Below are 20,266 nucleotides of genomic sequence, written 5' to 3'. Positions count from 1 at the left end.
TATTATTATGCATTTTAAGAATGTTAAATGTTTCTAAACACCTGTTTGACACTATTTAATTGTGCCTGTACACAAATAAAATTTTTAAAACTTGCCAAAGTTTTTCACCAATTTTTCTGTTAATAATTCACAATACAGAGTATGTTTCAGATTTCTAAAAATTTGGCTGCAGTAGAATGAAGATCCTCAAGTGGAGAAGAAAACACCAAACAAACCAATCAACCAACCACAACTCCTTCTTTCTACCACCTCCTCATATTCACTTCCAACAGCATCAAGAAAAAAGGTTTGCATTTTTCAACTGTAAAATAGTGAATGTATTCCAGTAATATTTCATGATTTAATTCTTATCTTACCTACAGTAAATTTTTACTCCAAGCATTGTGAATGCATTTTTACCTGAAAAGTTACTGTCTCTATAATGAAACAGTCTTAATACATTGCTTATTTCAATGTAGTCTAGTCATTTGGTGCTAGATCCATTTCAAGAAAATACAGTACTACTCATGTACCTTTACAAACTCAGCAAAGTTTTCAAATAGGTTTCAGTATATGGTCTAACACTACATGCTTTCTTGTCTCTGACTTTAATGGAGGAAATACCTTAAAGTTCAGCTAAGTTGGTCCTATTTGGACAAGTTCCAACTCCAACTTAAGTCTTATACCAGAATATAACATCTTTCACAATCACAACTAGATCATAATTGTTACAAAAATAACAGAATTGAGCACACAGCAAATTCGGAACTGTTGATCATTATTATCTTCCTTAAATTAATCCCCTGACAACAGGTCATGACAATTAATTAATTACTGCCCTACAAAAATAATCTACGTTTCAACACCATTTAGATTGTAAACAAGTAGTTAGTATTATTAATGTAAATTTAAAAGAGTACGTGTTACCTAAAGAAATAAACTTTCTCAGGATTTGCAATTATCAAGAAACAAACACATACTAAGTACCACTGTTAATGTCCATACCTGTATTTACTGTCTCCTGGTCAATCATGCCACCTTCAGCAAAGCCCTCCAAATCATCCAATTTTACCTTCTCCCAAGGAATATATGAAACTCCCAGATCCACATCCCAGAATTGCTTATACTCTGTTTTCACACCTTTATTTAAAGCCCAGGCAATCTGAAAATAAAACCCCAAAAGATTATCTGGTTATGCATAACCTGTGAACTGGCCTCTGCAACAACAAGGACATTAATTACATTTAAAACCTCAAATGTCTTCTTCATTATTTCTAACATGCATATAGAGAAATCAAGAATACGGTATTTAAAGGACTCTTCCTGAAGTGTCAAAGAAAGTAGAAAAAACATAGCATCTAATCAAATAATTAACTTCAAGAACACTAGCAATTTTAATATTAAGTGATCTATGTGGTCAGGTACAGGTCTTCAGTATTTCTATCACTAATATGTATTTAAAATGTTTTCCAGATATTTTCTAAGTATCAAGTCACAATTTTATTTAAGTATCTTCCATATTACCTGTCAAAACCTGCATTTTACACCATATATACCTTAATGATTCATTCTTATTTTCCATACTGTCAGTTTGAATTAATAGCTGTTAAATAATTGATCAACATAATAAAACTGTACTGTTTTTGAAATGGACACCATCTTTGGACTAAGTTCAACTTACCTTAATAATTTTAGATCCGATTTTGTAGGACCCAGAACTAAGCTTCTGAAGAGCACGATATGCATCTTGTCTATGAACCATGCAGACATATGCACAACCTCTTGGGGGAATCATCTATTGAATAAAAAACATCAGTGGTCTTGAAAAGCAGGAAAAACAGTATTTCAGATTACATATCTACACTGAATACTAAAATAGAAAAAAAAGAAAAGAAAAAAAAAAAATGAGGGGCTTATACTGTAACCATCACTGTAATAAGCATAATTAATAATTCTGAGCATCAGCAAGACCTAAGAGTGAAGTTAGTAGGGTACAACAGTTACAACATCTCCTAGAAGCAGCAGCAAGCTGAAGAATGAGTGCTAAAAGCAGCATGACAGATTTAAATGACAAGCAGAAGGCAAGCAAGAGATGCTATGGCAAATTCAGAAAAGCAGAGGTCACTACCTCTCATTAAATTCCAAAAACTGTGAGATACTCAACAAGTTCTTTGCCTCAGTCTTCACTTGTGATCAGTGACACAGACAGTGGGATCAAGTGCACAGGAAGTGGCAGGAAGGTTGAAACTAGATGATCTTTAAGGTCCCTTCCCACTTAAGCCATTCTATGATTCTACTAGACTAAATCTAAATATTTTAAATCATGAGAAATATAGCTCCTAAGGAAAGCATACTTTTATGGTCACATTTTATAAATACACTCTTGTTTACGGTATTACATATCCTTTTATAAATGTTTTAGATACACTGACTGCTATTTAGCACCCCTATGTATGTATATAACCAAGCCATTGTGGACATCACATCACACTCTGTTGATTAGTGAAATAAAAAATGATCTCTACTCCTATGCCACAACACAAAGTGAAAAGGCACAACTTTGTACTTGTTAAAACCCAATTTAAAAAAAAAGTTTTTTAAACTTTTAAAACTGTGCAACCCAAAGTTTTTGTCAGGGAAAAGTCATTTTACCATGAAGCATACTGTCTTCAGTGCTTCAAACAAAAGTACATGAAAACTAACAAGCAAATATCATAGCTACAGTTTTTATACAGTGATAAAAAAATCTACGTATCAATCACCTAAACACAAGCTTAGGCTAAAAAGGAATCCAGAGGCATAGGTATGTTTAAGTTGCTTAAAATCCTTAAAATGGATGATAATATGCACACTTACATTAATAGATTCTATTTGTCCAAATTCTTCAAACAAGTTGGTCAAATCTTGCTGTGTTGCCTTCTTGTCTACTTGACCTACCCAAAGAGTAGTGCTGCAAACTGCCAAGAGAAGCATTCATGTTACAGCAAGTACTAAAATGTTTGCTAATGAAACACATTATAGAATAGATATAATAGGCACAGAAATCATGGATCAAAAGCAAGAATAGTAAATCCATAACTTATTAAGCAGAGAGTAGGTAAATTAATAGAAATATTAAAAGGCTAAATGAAACAAAAACGGCTGTTCAGTACAAGCGTTCACTTTTCTTGCTTTACTTTCTTTTAATCAAAATAGTTGTTTTAAAAATAATGAAAAAAGAGAATGTTGTCAGCTATTATTGCCAGCAGCAGAAAGGTCCCCTCCCAGTCCAAATATTCTATGATCAGCCATAGCAAGCTGTAATAGCAATTTGCCATTAAAAAGCATACCTGTATGATTAAAAGAGTTTCAACTGACAGTACTCAGTAATGCTGAGAAGGACTAGCCCTCAGATTTCTCTTAGACACAACTGGCTCCTTATCTTTTGAAATGTCACAGAAGTCAATTTGTTTCTCACAACAAAATGTATAAGAAACAATTCTTCAGACCTCAACTAGTGGTTAACAATGGTTGTCATATTTTGAGTTGCTTAACGAATTTAATGAAGTCAGGCAATTTTTTTTTTTCTCCTCAAATTCCACACCTCAACTTACACTCCTTAGAATCCCCCTTCTACACAAGACAAGCTACCTCAAAGTACTTCAAGTGCTGACGGTCTTCTATACGGCACTTAGCATCCCTGCTTCCCAGTTCCCATCCACTCTGATTATAGTTCCCTGCTTTGTAGTCTGCTGGGAGAAATCTACACCATAAAAACTATTTGCTATTTATCATGTGAAAAGACAGAGAATAAAAAACATACATCGAAACTCTAGTGAAGTTCTGAGTTTACAGCAGCTTGGAAAGATGTTAAATACTCATGTATAGAGAACAGAACACTCTTTCTTTTAGAAAAATGAATTCTGAATTGTTTAACTTGTCAGATAGGCGACAGAATTCAGGACACAAAATAAACGCAGAATCTACATCTGAAACTATGTTATCTAACCAAAGTTAAATTTGGGAAAGCAAGTTTGTTACAAAAATAAATTAAGTGCAATGTGTGCATCCCAAGAATCCAGGATCCTGAAAACACCATGCTGATACAGTAACAAAATTAATTCTATTTAAAGCACTCAGCAAACTGACCGAAGTGTGCACCTTTGAACAGTGTCCACCACCTACTGAAATCCCTTATTAGGGGTAACAAATTTTAGACCAAGTGTTGTCCATTTTCAAATGCACTGTAAAAGACAGTATTAAAGAAAAAGCATCTAGTAACTTAGTGACACTCTTGCTACTTTTTTTTTTTGGAGCTAAAATGATCAATGTAATAGCACGAATAAAATCATCAGAGGAACAGTATGATATTTGCTCTTCTCTAAAATGAGATCATGTACCTCCTTAAGTTGTAAGAAACACCAGAACTTAAACTTACAAAAAGAATTTGTCTACCAAAATTTTGTAGAAGCTGAATATTTTTCTTTCAATGAAATAAGGCGTTTTCCCTTTAGTACTGTATTATTAGAACAGAAAACTGTTGCCACTTACCACTTAGTGTTTTTGACCGTATTGGAGGTAACCCCTTTTTCTGACGTTCTTTTTCCCTTTCCCTAGCCCTTCTTTCACTGGAGTAGGACCGAGATGACTTTCTCTTCCTTTCTCTTGATCTTGATCGTGAACGTTTTCTGTGTTTACGCTTACGAGAACCAGATCGTGATCTAGACCTTCGTTTCCTTGGTGACCTACAAAATACTTAACTTTAGTATCCTGAGTTTAAAAAAAAAAAAAAAGTAATTTAGTTTTATTTTTAACTACAGACTTCAAGCTTGTTACAAATAATTCCTTTATATTTACTCAAATTGCCATTAATGTGGGGAATAGAACACATACACGGGGCTTTAAATAATAAACCAAAACAAAACATGCCTCAAGATTTCCATAAGAATAACAGTTTTTCTGGCAGAGAAAGCCTGTCAAACTCAATTTGTGTTATTTTTTGTTATTTTTGTTATCTGAGTAGTGTTAAAAAATTTAAGATAGTCCAAAGGTACGCAAAACAAGCTGCTGTACATTAAGTCTTTATCTAGCTCACAAACAATAAATGAACAAATTACTCGTGAAAACTTTGGAAAATACAAAATTGAGAATGGTAATCACAGACTGAAATCCTGCTAAAAAAAAAAAAAAGCAAACTTCATTTTCTTAATACAAGTTCATTACTTTACCTTGAACGAGATCTTGAACGAGTTCTTGATCTTGAACGAACAGCAGATTTTTTTTCTTCTTGTTCAAAAATCTCTTCTTCAGCAACATCCTGCCCTTCATCTATGTCCATGTCCTGAGGTGAGACACAGTAGATATTCATAAACATTTAATAAATACACTTACAACCTATCCAAGTATATGAAAAAAATGCATGTATTTTATTTCTTTTGAAATCAACTTAGTATCACGTTTTCAACTTTTGCAATTAAAATTAAAAATTCTTTTACCTGTTGTTGAATATCCATTGAATCATCTACATTTGTTTCTGCTTCTAAAAACTGCTGTTGACTGCTCCCTTGTGATGGTGATGCCGAGTGCTCTGAACCAAAATTCCCTTCCTGATTTTCCTCAGGGCTTGCCTAAATTGCAAATAATTATAAATCATAAGAAGCCTCATAATTCAAATTGTTTATTGTGTCAGATATCAAGACTACATGAAACAACTGTTCAAATATTTCTCAAAAGCAATTAATCTACTTCCTTTTATTTTCTTCCTTTCAATTCATATGGAGTAATTATCTACTGAGAAAATACAAAGCATAGATTTAGAGTAAATACCTAAGAGACAGAAAATAAACGCAAGGAATATAGGAAATAAAATAAAAATATTCAGAAAAGTGATTGACAACTTTGATAACTTAGTTTTTACAATTATTTAATGTTTTTGTCTTCTAATAATGTTATCTACTTCATTTTCCATGTCTTTAATTATTTCTATATAATCTCTGCTTCTTGGTATCAGTTCCTACATTTCTTGTTGCTCCTTCTGTCTCTCTTCTATCTTCTCCTCCTCCCACTCCGCTCCTAATTAGATGTTTAATACTTTTGGTTTGTGTTTCATTTTTCTTCCTCTTTCCCTGAATCCTTTTCACTGATTCTTAAGAATGGAATTTAAGAAAATATTCCTTGTAACACACTGCAGTCAGTCCTGAGCAGATCCAGTAGAAGCTTGTGTCTTTTAGCTGCTATCAACATGAACGTTAAACTTATTCTATGTATCAAGTAATCAAGAAGCTGAGTGGACCTGAAGGGAAACAATTTCTGTAAAACCATTTGGAATAGAAGATCAAATAATAGGGGATGAGTCATATCAACTCAATACCCATATATGTAATGTAACTTAATTTCATAAATGAAATCTAATTTAATGTCCAATTCTACTTTTTTTTAATAGTTTATTTTACAATAAGGTAGGCCATTTAGTTTTTTATTTCAAATTACGTATTATTAGCTATTTTTAGATAAGTCATATCAAAAGCTCCTGAAACAGATTCACCTTTCAGAGTTATATTTCTGTACAATCTATACAGAGTTTAAGCCAGAAATTGCTAGATTACACATCTACATCAAAAAATATTTAATCTGTATCTATGTTGTACAAACTTCCTGTTACTACTGTTAAATAAAACAAAGTAAAAAAAAAAACAAAAACAAACAAAAAAAAACCTAGCAAAAACTTTCTTTATATTTTTCTATGGAATTAAAAACTCCAAGTCACAAATTCAAAGCTCCTGTAGACATTTCTGATTGAAAGCTGAGGATTGCACCTTTGCACACATTAAAATAAAATCCCCAACAGACTGATTTTCATTCAATATAGAAATTTCCATTTTACTGATAAACTGATTCAAATACCCTATAGCAAATCCACTTTATATCTGGCCAGTATAGAGACAGAATAAACTTTTTATTTTCTAATTGAATCAGAAATTGACATCAGAATGAGAGAAGAGCAACTCAACCCAGAATAACCTCAGAAGAAACAAGCCAATTTACTTTGTTGTAGAAAAGACTCAATTCACACAGTCAAGAAGCAATCTTGCAATGTCTCAAGCATCTATTCTTAACTAAGAACTTCACAGGAAACATTGGACATTATTCTTTAGTTCAGATTCTTTAGTAGAACAATACGTTTACTGTCAAGATTTAAAGCTTGGAAGGGGGAAATTTAAGTTACAGTGCAATCTAGTATTCTGTCCTTTTGTAGTTCTGTAGCAGCAGCTCGTGCACTGCTCTCTCTGCACAGACAGTAGCATATTCACTTCAGGGCTCATTTCCTCCTTCACAACAGCAGAAAAAGAAAAAAAAACAACTTTATTTTTCCAGTAAAACAAGCTGAACAGTCAAAGCACAGTCAGTCTGTAACTCAGCCGAAGGGTACTCTTTCCAAAGAGAAGCAGAACGTATATCCCACACATTTGGTTCTATTTTTCTGCTTGATGCACTTTCTACTCCTTATTTTATTTACTCTGCAAGTTTCTGCTAAATGACAACCACAAGATGGAGTTCTTACCTTTTGAGGCTGCTGTTGCTCCAGAAGTTGTTGTCTGAGATGTTCTAAATTTTGTTGCTGCAATTGTTCAGCTAGTTGGTGAAAAAGTGAGTTGTTCACAGATTCTGGTACTAAAGGCCTAAAAAGAAAGAATTTTTTAAATAAGTATATTTTCTCCAAGTGGTTGATAAAGAGACTTTCACATTTGAGTTTTAAGTTTAATTAGAGATATAGAATAATAACGATGCAGACAATGTAACAACATTTGTTATCGTCACTACTGCACCATTGACAGTTATATAACTAACAAAGCAAAGAATGTGTTAACTTCAAGATAAAGTCAGAAAAACTGGCACACACATAAAATGTTTAAAAATGTATACATTTCATTCAGTAAAACGTCTTTTTTCTGTATGTTGTTTTTGTTTACTTATGCTCTCAAACAAACATCTTCCTTTTTATTTAATCCTCAAGTTCAATTAGTGCCACACAAATTTTAGCATTTTCCTTAAGAAACATAGCTTGATCTTACAGTTGGGAAGTGGGAGTTTCCTTTTTAGGCTCTTCATTTTGTTCAGATTCTTCCCCAAAGTCAAATCTGTCCATCAGCTTCTAGGAGAAAGCAAAGTAAGTCTTACTGAGTGAGTTCTCCTCATAAAATATATATTTTATGTATATTTAGTTTTCAAAAGAAAAATGTTTTTATTCCTCAATTAAAAAAAAAATAGTTTGGCAATCACTTGAAAATTGAATGCCATACTAGTATCACTACCAAACTCCTGAATGCATCAAACCCCAAGTCTCAGCTCTGGCCTTCTTGAGCTCTGCCTGCTGTCCCAAGCAGAACTACATGTGCTTTCCATAGTAAATAACAGCTATTTTGGAGAAAAGCTTACAAAAAGATTAATTTTATGTGATAGTACCTTTATTTAGAGTAAGTTTCCACAAAGAAGCCAACTATTCAATCCTTTGGCCATCAACAAACTACCGTGCTCATATCATGAGAAGATCTATAGCTTGATTACCTCACAGAAAATCACAGTATTAGGGTTAGGGTTCAGTAGCATTTTACTTTCTTAAGATTTAAAGAAGGAGTATGAAAAATTGCAACAAATGTTACTTCTTACTCAGGCTGTCTTTTTTTTCTTTAACTATGCATTGAGAGAGCAGTGCTATCAAATTCATGTCCATAGAACTTTTCACCTTGAAACTCTTCCAAAAAGCAGAGTTACTACTGTACTTCAAGACATCCTAACTTCTTCTCAAACATTGTTCTTTCAGAAGAAAAAGCTAGAGTATGGGAACACAGGTGAGGCATTTGGAAATACCAAGGTAAAAAAAGTCTGAAGTAACCACCGTTATGATTTAGTAGCCCTTCTGTTTCAGGATGCTTTTTTTCTTTCCAGTTACTGGAGTCCATGAAGAATAAAGCATAAGTTGATTAAGAGACTCTTTTTCCCAGTGAAATAATCTAATACAAATGAAAGTAGGACTGTCTCTAAGAGAAAACAGGTGAGGGCATTGTCCAAACACCACTTGAACACTGACAGGAGTGGAACAACAGGCATCTCCCTAAGAAGGTTGTTCCACTGTTTGACCGCTCTTGCAGTTAAGAAATTGTGAGAGTTTATGGGTGAGATGTGAAAATCCTGAGTAACATGTACCATACGTATCTGACCCATTTAAAGCAAGCTGGTTGTTTTATTTTTAAATTGCTTTACTTTGTTAGAATATATTCACTGAAAACATGCAAAACGCTGCATCTCTGAACAAAATATGCATTTTTAAAAAGCACCTAATCTCCTCTTTAAAATATAATTAATCATCATGTCTTCCACCACTACAAAGTAGAAAGAAAAATAACAGAGCAAGTACAATTTAAATATAAATAATCACAGACAATGAACTCAACAACTCATGATACAAAAAAATTTTATATTGCCACAAGCCAAAATCAAAGAAATTCCAGTCAATAGAGGCAAACGTGTAGCATGACTTCTGATCAAATTTGCCTTTAATAAATATAAAATAGTAGATATTAAAGGGAAATTTTTGAATTTAAATATTTTTAAGTTGGAGGAGAATTGTCTTTCCAAAGCTGATAAACATTTAAGTATACTAAATATTAGGATACCTCGGATCAATCCATTACACATAAACATGTATAAAACCAGAACTTCTATGAATGCCACACCTATTAATCGAATTACTTAAGAATACATTCAGAAAAAGCAACGGGAATTGTAAAAGACATGAAAAAAAGCTTTTTATTGCAAGGGAAATAAAATTCTTCTGAAGAAGAAGACAGGGAGGATCACCTCCCTCAACCTGACGGTCACACCCTTTTTAAAGCACTCCAGGATATCACTGGCCTTCTTGGCCATAAGGGCACACTGCTGGCTCATAGCCAACCTGCTGTCCACCAGGATACCCAGGTTCCTTTCTGCAGAGTCCTCTTCAGCGGATCAGTCCCTAACCTGTACTGATGCACGTGATTACTCCTCCCCTGGTGCACCCCTGATGCAAGACTCTATACTTGCCCTTGTTGAACCTCTCTGCCCAACTCTCCAGTCTGTCCAGGTCTTGTTGAATGGCCACACAGCCTCCTGGTACATCAGCTACTCCTCACAGCTTTGTGTCATCAGCAAACTTGCTGAGGGTGGACTCTATCCCACCATCCAGATCACTGATGAAGATACTGAACATGATCAGATCCAATACTGATCCCTGGGGAACACTGCTAGTTACAGACCTCCAACCAGACTGCACCACTGATTGCAATTCTCTGAGATCTGCCAGTCAGCCAGTTCTCTTCTTGCTCAGTTTCCTCTAAGTGTTGTTGGGCTGGTGTTTGTTCTCCCCTTAAGCTTTGTCCCGGACTGATTCAGCCTGATCCCTCAGAGGTTATGGCTGGAGCACTTGCCCAATTTGGTGGTCCTCCACTAAACTCACCCCAGCTTGCTAGTGTCTTTCTTGTGCAGGTGGGGGGCCAAAACTGGATGCAACACTCCAGATGTGTGTTTAGTGACTGCTGAATAAAGGTGGGTTGACCATTTCCATTAATCCTTTGTTCATATACCTCAGGTTCATTACAAGAGATGCTATGTAGGACAAGATCCCTGAGAGTAAATTTCTGCAGGCTTATCGCTAACAAGACCACTTGCTACTTACCAACAGGTAAATTAATTTGCTACTCGAGCCCAGTTATGCAAATAATTGTTCTACCTATCTGGATGTCCACCTAAAGAGATTATAATATATTCAGTAGAACGCAAAACATTGTGCAAGAGGATGTCAAATACTGTGTTAAAGTCAGAGTAATTGTATTCACTATTCTCCTCTCATCCTCAAAAGCAGTCAATCCATCATCAGAGGAAACCAGGTCAGTCAGGCGTGATTAGCCCTTGGTAAATCAATGCTGGCTGTTTCCAATCATTTTGTCTCTTGCACACCCAGAACTGTCTTCCAGAAGTACTAGCTCCACAGAGCTAAGCGAGGCTAACCAGTTTGTAGTTATCTTGGGTGATCTTTTGAAGGATGCAACTTTTCCAGTTGTTAGGGACCTCCTCTAATCTCTATTTTTTCTTTTTTTTTTAAATACCTTCTAGAAGGTACAATTCTTGCTTAGCACTAAAGAGAAACTCTGATTATGTTATATAAAGTAGCTTTCAACTATTCTGAAAACCAAAAAGGTGCATCACTTCTTCAGTTCATTCTTTCCAAATGTAGGTAAACAAGAGACAATTGGTCACAAACTGGATTACAGAAGGTTCTGTCTAAACATCATGAAGCACTTCTGTACAGTGTAGGCAGCAGAGCAACCGGTACAGGTTGCCCCAAGAGGCTGTGCAGTTGCCTCTTTGGAGATCTTCAAAATCTGTCTGGATGTGGTCCTGGACACTCTGATCCCCTGCTTGAGCAGGGGATGGACCAGAAGACCTCCCGAAATCCCTTTGGACCTTAACCATTCTCTAATTCTGTGATGCTAGATAGGAGTGATCAACTTTGACCATTTGCTGCCTGATACACATCAAATTTCTTACAGTCCTTCTGTCTTTGTAAGACAGATCTGAGACAATAGATTTTTGTGTCTCCTTGCTCTAGATAACTCACTATACATTTTGTATCTCCCATGACATATTTTAATTGATCAATTTATTTACCTTCTTTCCAGTCTCTTTATGAAGGACTCTGTTCAAGTAGGCTTTTTCAGAAGTCAATGTATGTATATTAACTGGTTCTTATTCATTTTCTTTTAACACAGAATTATCAACACACAATTTTCACATACTGAAGTTCTATTTGCTGTTATAACAAGGTTGATTTGTAATTCCTGTTGTTGTAAGTATATTTGTTAATAACTTACTTTCTTACAAAGACTAGAGCCCCGGAGATTAAGCAACTATATGACCTATACTCAAAAGCTGTTAACAATCTAGCATTGCTGTTCACTGTACAAGTGTCAAAACAAAAAAAAGTATCAGAAAGGTATCTCTAACAGTATTTTCACCTACTACTTTTTTTAATCTGTGAGAAGTTTTTGGTTTTTTTTTTTTTTAGTTCATAGTACTGATATAGTACTATGAAGCAATGTTAACTACTACTACTACACCTACAGCAATTGCCAGCATGGTTATTGATCCCTGGCATTCAACCCTATTCATTTTTTATCTTCTTTTTTTTTAATCTAAGTATATTTAAGAGACACGTATACAGCAGCACACACAACTTTCTCCACTTCAAGGTTTTGTTTGTTTCTACATTTTGATATCCTTTAAAAAATGTCCCATGACTAGCTTTAACTAAAATTATTATTCCTTAACTCACCCTCACTTTGTGGGTGAGAAGGTTTCTTGGCCTTCATAATGCAAAAAAATAACAAGCACAATCTCCTTTTACTCTTCTTGGAAAACTAGGTATTTAAATTTTTATGTGTTTCTCTTTCACTGCTCTGTAAGAAATCATTTCATGCATTAGATAATAAATACAGGTAGGGAAGAACACAAAACATGCCCAATTCTCCTCACCACTGTGCTTCAAAGAGTTAAGAAAAACACAGAACAATGTCTTAACTTTTTAAAATCAAATTCATCTTCATATAAATGCCATTTAGCCTTAAACTCATTCAAGCTATGTATATGAATTTATACTACTCTCCCCAGACATTTTTTTTAATTTTCAAGATAGAGCACTATCACATATTTATGTATTTTTAATACCTCTAAAGCTATACAGTGAAATCCAACAGATGGCTTTCTTACTTATATGTATTTTAACAATAAAAATTTCTATTATTCTACTTCTACCTTATTAAAAGAGACACTCTGTTCCAACGGGTTAAGTGTATTGGCAGCAGCAGCTGCAGCTGTAAGTTGTGCAGTTAGGGCCTGTAACTGAACGACAAGACCAGCATCCAGGGCTTGAAGTAGTGAAGGCTGAGGTTTCTGCTGCTGTATCTGCAGCGTCTGTATCAACTGCTGAAGCTAGAAGAGAAAAGACAACAGCTACATTAAACAAGATGTATTTTTAAAAACAGCCTTTTCCTCTTCCAACTAGGAAAAAACCTCATGAATGTAGTATTGTCTAACCTATGACTATTAATTTATCTTAATCCGTTTTCATTTATGGCAAATTATGTTCCCACTTACAGGCCAATTTGTTTTCAGTGGCTGAAAAGACATGCAGATGCTTCTTCCTCCTAACTTGCTCTGACAGGTTGCATGATGACCAGTCACCACTCAGGATTTCCTGTTTTCTAGGTTTCCCTCTCTTCTGCTTCTCCAGTTTGATTCCTTCTGACCTGAAAAAAATCTGTTAGCCTACTTCAGCTTCCTGAGGACCCATCTATATTAGGAAAATTTGTATTCTGTAATATCACTTGCATAGAGCAAATAACTGCACTGTTGCTAGATGCACTTTAAGCCTATATTAAGAATTTCTGCTTGTATCTTTCTGTAAGTCATGAGGAAAATCTCATGCTGAAAACTCAAGACTGCAATTAAGAATGCAACTGCCATGCTACGTGAACCAAATCACGAGAAGCAAATTAACCAAAAATTAGCAATATAACTTAACTTTCTGCACTGGCATTATGTATAGCTCTATCTTCGGATAAAATGCTCCTATAGCAGTTAATGCAATGCAGAACCACAAGCTGCAGCTCCGGAACAACAGCTGCCCAGTAATAACCCCAAACTCCTCCATCCAATATGGCAAAGAGCAGTACAACCAAGGGCTGAATCTGCTCTTCTCAATTAAAAAAAAAAAAAAAAAAGCATTGGTAAAGAATTTTTATTTTTTGTTTGTTTGTTTTTAAAGAACCACATTCTGCAATCCAGAAGAGAACTGGATCATACTGGAAAAAATACTACGATCATCAGAGGAGGAACACTCAGAACTGTAGTGAATGTTCCGGAGTGGACCCAAAGATTTTATCAGAGTTTATTAGGATACCCTATGAGTTGTCTCCTTCAAATCTAGAGAAGGAAAACAAAGTAAAATAATGTATCTGCCATAAAGGCTTTTTAGAACTAATGTACCAAAAAGAATATCCGATTGTCTACAGTGTGTCATGTTTCCCCTGTCCCAACTTACTATGATTTTTTTTTTTTAAAGCAGTTGTTCATTAAGGAAATGAAAGGCTAACTTCATCATGCACAGATCTGTTCATCTGTTGAACAGAGATGCATCCATTAAACTATACAAATATATCTTAATGAAAAAGGAAAAGGTATAATCTTTAAGGAAAGAAGTCCTCATGAAGTATCTCAAAATTAGAAAAAGTCTTTTAATCTTCCACATGGTAGACCCTTACAGTCTAATCTTTGGTTATCCCTGGAAAAGGGTTGAGCAAATCCAGGTAGTTCAAACTCTGCTGATATAAATGCCCAGTTATCTTTAAGTTCTTGTTCCACCTGCTCATGGGGTTCAACAGTAAGATATTAAGACTTCAATTGCTCCCTTTTTACTAGGGTTGACTAGAAACTCTGTAAGTTCATTATATCATCTTCACCATAACGCATCAGAAATGCTCCATCTATTTCAAGATTGTTTTGAGGTCACCTTCTGATAACATGAAATAACTTCCTTAAGTACAGAATCCTCTGGAAATGCTTCAGTTACTGTTTTACTTTACTAAGAGTTTCACTAACTACAGCAATAGATAAAGCTGAAAAGCTTCCCACCTCCTTCTTGGTTGTTCCACAAAAGATGGGCAAATATGGCACGTCCACCCTGTACACTGCTCTGAGTAGGAAGGAATCAAACTGAAGAAGCAAAGATGGAAGCTTTTGAGTGGGAAAATCCTGAGTGGTCACCATTCTAGCTGCATATTCTTGCTGTTCACACCTTTGTTACTCTGTTCTCTCCTATATTTACTCTTATTTTATCTACATGCATTCTCACCCACAAAACACTATCCTGGAATGAAATCAAGGATTTTGGAGCTTTGGGGGATGAGTGGAGTGACTCGGAGAACACGAAGAAGAGATGGACAGAGGATGGAAACATTTTTACAGAAAGCTGACTGTCTGCGCTCAGCTTCAGGCTACAAGGGCAAGCAGTTCATCACATGTTGTGCTTCAAGCCACATCAATGAGTTAAGCATTTAGAAACTGAACACAAAGCCAGTCACTTCTAAACAGAGATTTTTTTGAATGCTGCAAAAATAAAAACATACTTAGCTGTCTGAAATATAAAGAATCACTTTCAGAATGAGAACATTTCCACTATATAATTCTGTGCAATGTTTACCTTCTTCAGAGCATCCAGCAGAGAAATATGCTTAAACCGGCATTCTATTTCATACTTGTATTCATGAAAACTTAATGCTGCTTTGGATTTAGTCATTTGCAATACTAAATATAAAAGAAATTGTATGTATTATAGCCCACCTTATCTGAAATCACATTCTGGGATATTTTTAAGGAACAAAGAATGCTGGTTATATAAGGTAACAGGAAATTTTGGTTTACCTGGAACTTACTTGTGACGAATAACCTCATGGGATAGTTAATATGAATACTGGACAAAAAACAGGACATGAGATTTCCATGAAAGCTGCATTCCTTCAACAACACCTTAAAGACACAGAGTATCAAACAGTGTACAGTGTAACTGCCTACAGAATATTCACCTGTTGGCCTTGGGGACTCTGTAAAATCTGGGCAACAGCAGCAAGCGTATCTGTATTAGCAATCTGAGATACCCAAGGATCCGGTAAACTTTGCACCACATTGGCTGGAGTAACTGGAGTCACAGGTGTTCCTAAAAGAAAAAAAATCCAATCAAAATATTTTAACACATAGACTTAGAAAGTGTTGGGGGAGAGGGGAAACTGCTGCAAAAGAAATGATAAATCAAATATTCTTGTTTATTTTCTAGTGCAATGACTTCTGGACTGCAAGAAATCAAATTATAAAGCAACTCTAACCTTCCTAGGACACTAAAACCAGTTACTGAGAACTAGGAAACACTTCATTAACATGAACAGAACTATTTTTCTGACACACATACAGAACACAAAGAAATAAAACAGATTCACATCAGCAGTTTTCAAATAGCAGCTTTGCTGTGTAAGTGTAGTTCACAGCTCTTTCCAGTACTGACCTAAGCGAACCACTAACAATAGCACTGATGAATGTAAAATACAAGAAGAAGGTCAAGAAACTCAATTCAGTTACACACAGTAATCTAAACCACACAGTGGAAGCAATATCTACCAAATGGTAATAGTAATCAATCCAGAAATATCAATTAATTCAAAATTTACTGGGCTTACACTTTATACTTCCAGCCCGCAGCAATTGGATTCTTTAAGATTGCCCATTTAATCAGTCTTTTTTTTTTCCTCCTAATATTTCTTTGAGAGGAACTTTGTGATCATCTGATCGTTGGTTTCCTGCCTAAATCCAGAATCTCTCTTCATCCCTGCAAATACCCTTTGAGCTTTTAGCTCGAAAATAGAGATATGCTGATGAATATGTGAAAACATAACGGATTATCACTTAAACAGGAAATTTGCATCAAAATAAAAAAAAAAGCATTACAGCAAAGCTGTGATTTCAACATTTTAAAGTGATGAAATGAAAATAAAAAACACTGAGGTAGAAGATGCGTTATATCACAGAATAGGAATTTCTGCATATTTATAGACACCGTTGAAAAATAAGATCATCTACCTTCCTGATTTTCAGCAAAGGATCAGCAAAAGGTGAGTAATAAAATCAGGTCCATATGTGCTAAAAATAATTTTATAAATAAAATTTCCCATACATCCCAATCTTCAAGGAAAAATTCACCACAAAATGAAAAATGTTGAAAAGCCAGCTCCCTAGCATCTACTCACATAAGTAAGACCACCAAGGCATATATAAAAATGTGTGTTAGGTAACTTTAGATGTACTCCGTAAGCAGCATTTTGCCCACTTGGTTCTTACTCCAAACTAGGGAGAGAAGGAGGTATGTTAGTAGATGCAGCTTGTTTTATTGATGCGGGGTCTTCAGTTCAAAATCATTGCCTGTTGATCAGCAAAAGTAAAAGATCCCCGTCTGACATTGTCTAATCAGCATGTTCAGTACTAAAGATAGCAAAAAGATACCGATGGGTTCTCTTTTCAATGGTCAAGTACCTTCTTTTTTGCCTTTAAGGTGTAAAAGTACGTGTTACTGCACTGTTATTCAATATGAAATTATTTAAGACACATAGTTGGAAAGTAAGCATAATGGGCTTTGTTTTAGTTTTGCTATTTTCCTAATATGAATGCTGGCTATAATACATTCCTTTCTGGATTTCATTGGATTTATCAAAAGGAAACCAGTGAGATGTTTTTTTTTGGGGGGGGGGGAGGGGTTTCCAGCACTTTAACAGCCAAGGAACCAAAGCTGACAGAAGGGTTTCGATAGAATGTAATTAATTCAATTTTAATCTGGTGTTGTTTACCTGGTGTATTGTTGCTCATAGCAGCAGTAGTGCTGGGCAAGACGGGGGTCACAACTGGTGGAGGAATTCCTGCTGCCATATCCAAGAGAGGCTGAATAATTTCACTCTTGAACACGTTATTTTTCTGCCATAAGTTTAGCACTCTGACAATTTTACTCTAAAATGATAAAAAGGATAAAAGAAGATCTTTGTCATGATTACATTTCTTGTTATCATGAATTATTGAAGTTTTAACCAGCAATTCCAATCTGCTTAGACTGAAGCACCTTTGGGTTTACAAAACGGTACGAACCTTAGAAATAGTTACATCAAAGATGTCTAACCCAGGAATCTGTGCTGACATATACAGGCTGTACATAACACACACAAAATATACAACCTTCAGTAAAAAAATAATTAATTTACAGTTACTAAGTAGCCTAATTATAAGCATCTTCCCCCATCCCTGCGCTCAGAAAACCAAAATTAAAGAAATACATATAAATGTGTGAGGAGAAGCCCTCAATAAGGTCCACTCTAGTAAGCAAAATACAAGATCAACATCTTTATTCTTTAAAGGAAACACACTAAAATTGCTTTGATTAGAACAAGTTATACTAAATGTTTTACCTTGTCATCCCCAGGACAACGATACAAGTTCTGAAAAGTGCTGATGATGTTATTGCTGAATCTTGGAGCAAATACATCCTTCTCTTGCCCAAACTGATGCCGGGACTGCCTCACAATCGAGTCAATGACATACAGACCAGGCACCTTGTATTCTGGTTTGCACTACAAATAACAGTAATTTATAATATTCATACATCAAAAATAACACAAATCATTACCGGCAGACTAAACAGAAACAGCTCCATCTAATTTTTCAAAATGTTCACTATTCAATAAATTTTACTGAAGTACAAAACTATTTCAAACAGAAACACCTAGCCCTTAATGTTCAATCTGTCACAGTTATATATACTCTACAAATATGCATATAGCTTGAATTTCATTTGCTACCACTAACAAAATCAAAAACCTCTTTAGAGTCTAGCTAGTAAAAATCACCACATGAACAACAAATCTTTTTTAAAGACACATTATTTTAAAAGATGTAGAGCAGCATAAAGCGCAAACAAAAATGCCACGTTTCACACTAGACGAAAGTTAAACTTAAGTGGTCATCTTTAATTTTAAAAACTGTGCTGAAAACCTGGTAGAAAAGCAAAAGCAACCATCACTCATTAGATCACTTTCAATTATTTTGCTGGAAGATGTTCATAGGCCTCTATTAATACTAAATGAACACACACAGAAGTAGTTCCAACACAGTATCTGCAGTCATTGAAATCAAAGTGTTACATAAATACAAAATGAGGACAATGTATTTGTTTTTCAGCATCAGTTATCATCTACTGATTACTAACAGAAATTGAAATACACTATTGTGGGGTAAAAACAGAAATTCATTTGTATACCTAAGACTCAACTGTAGTGAATAATCTCTACAGCACTGAAAGCTCTTCTCTGTGATAATGTAGAATATCTGTTACTGACTTACCTTTTGAATGAATTTCTCAACACTCTGCACAACATGCTTGTAGAACTAGAAAACAAAGATAGGATTTCAATAGAGGAGAAAATTCTATGATGCATATACTTGTCATATACAAGTCATGCAGCATTGACAATAAAACAACAATCAGAAACTTCAGTTGATCAACCAGCAACACAACATCCATAGCTAAATATGCTACCTTCCTCATAACATTTAACAGCATCCGGAAAAGCTAATTGCTCTTATTCTTTTTTAGAAGCATGTCCTTATCTAGTAAGTGAAGGTAACTGCTCCTTGAGAATTATACTGTTTTTTCAACACACTTAACTGCAGATGATAGCACAACATTACTAAGAATAGCTTTTCTATTTTGTTTTCCAAATGTTAACTTTAATAATCTAAATACACGATATACAAATAGAAAAACCTTTAAAACATTTACTGATTACTTATCCTTCAGTCCTGTTGGTTTCTTTTGTGTTCTTTGTTTTTTTTCTGTTACTGGTTGTTGGTTTTTTTTTAATTTCACATATAATTGCAATAGCTCCACATCATCTTAATAAATGCTCTACAAAATTAAACCTTGTTACTGAAATGATAAGCATAAAGCTTGATCGATACTTCCCAATATCCCCTAAGATGCACCAAAACACTCATCTCAAAGGGAGTCAGAAAATGCAGCAGTTACTTTATATCCTCTTTTGCCTTGACTGTAGCAAGCAGTGGTAACAAAAAAGTAACAATTGCATTTCTAGAATACAATACACTCTGCATACTGCCCGTAGTTCTAAGAACTACAGAAGTGTCAATTTCTATGTGATAAAACACATCACGGAATCACAGAACGGCCAGGGTTGGAAGGGACCTCAAGGCTCATGAATCTCCAACCCCCCTGCCACATGCAGGGCCACAAACCTGCCCTTTTGATGCCAGACCAAATACCAGACATCACTCCCACTCACTGAACTTACATTCATTTCTTGGTATACTACTATTGTATTAAATATCCCAAGGCTGGAAGTTCAGGTACCGAAATGATAACTACAAGATAATATTGGAAAAACTGGAAAATTACAACTTTTAAAACTTTAGCAGGTTAATGTCTTTGAGGTCCAGTTTATTAAAGGGTGAAAATACATAATGAAAATCTTGAAAGAGATATAACATTATCCATTTCAAGGTTTCCGAGATTCTGGTATCATTTAGCAGAGTTGTTAGGATAGTATGGTTAGGTTGCAGTTGGACTTGACGATCTTTAAGTTCTTTTCCAACCTGAGCAATTCTATGATTC

The 20,266-nt window shown here is 34.9% G+C and overlaps 1 protein-coding gene across 9 annotated transcripts in view; it reads right to left on the bottom strand.

The window, feature by feature from the left end:
* Positions 1-20,266, bottom strand: part of SCAF8 (SR-related CTD associated factor 8) — a 145,647-nt gene that overhangs the window by 103,323 nt on the left and 22,058 nt on the right. For 7 of the 9 annotated variants that reach the window (XR_014881331.1, XR_014881329.1, XR_014881330.1 and 4 more), the window contains exons 3-15: positions 18,979-19,023; positions 18,048-18,209; positions 17,439-17,595; positions 15,633-15,763; positions 12,805-12,981; positions 8,031-8,110; positions 7,520-7,637; positions 5,454-5,585; positions 5,187-5,299; positions 4,510-4,703; positions 2,836-2,936; positions 1,661-1,774; positions 985-1,141 (exon numbers count right to left, since the gene is read on the bottom strand). Coding sequence is in view for 6 of the 9 variants with exons in the window: in XM_085217070.1 (XP_085073196.1) it covers positions 985-1,141; positions 1,661-1,774; positions 2,836-2,936; positions 4,510-4,703; positions 5,187-5,299; positions 5,454-5,585; positions 7,520-7,637; positions 8,031-8,110; positions 12,805-12,981; positions 15,633-15,763; positions 17,439-17,595; positions 18,048-18,209; positions 18,979-19,023 (1,681 nt within the window). In the remaining 3 variants the exon portion in view is untranslated. Of the gene's footprint in view, positions 1-984; positions 1,142-1,660; positions 1,775-2,835; positions 2,937-4,509; positions 4,704-5,186; positions 5,300-5,453; positions 5,586-7,519; positions 7,638-8,030; positions 8,111-12,804; positions 12,982-13,146; positions 13,299-15,632; positions 15,764-17,438; positions 17,596-18,047; positions 18,210-18,978; positions 19,024-20,266 lie in introns of those variants that run through there. The other 2 variants (XM_085217073.1, XM_010707225.4) reach the window with 2 other exon arrangements.

This window comes from Meleagris gallopavo, chromosome 2, assembly GCF_905368555.1.
Source record: "Meleagris gallopavo chromosome 2, MGAL_WU_HG_1.1, whole genome shotgun sequence".
Taxonomy (NCBI): domain Eukaryota; kingdom Metazoa; phylum Chordata; class Aves; order Galliformes; family Phasianidae; genus Meleagris; species Meleagris gallopavo.
The sequence above is the reverse complement of the archived record's forward strand: the minus strand, read 5'-3'. Positions and strand labels throughout refer to the sequence as shown.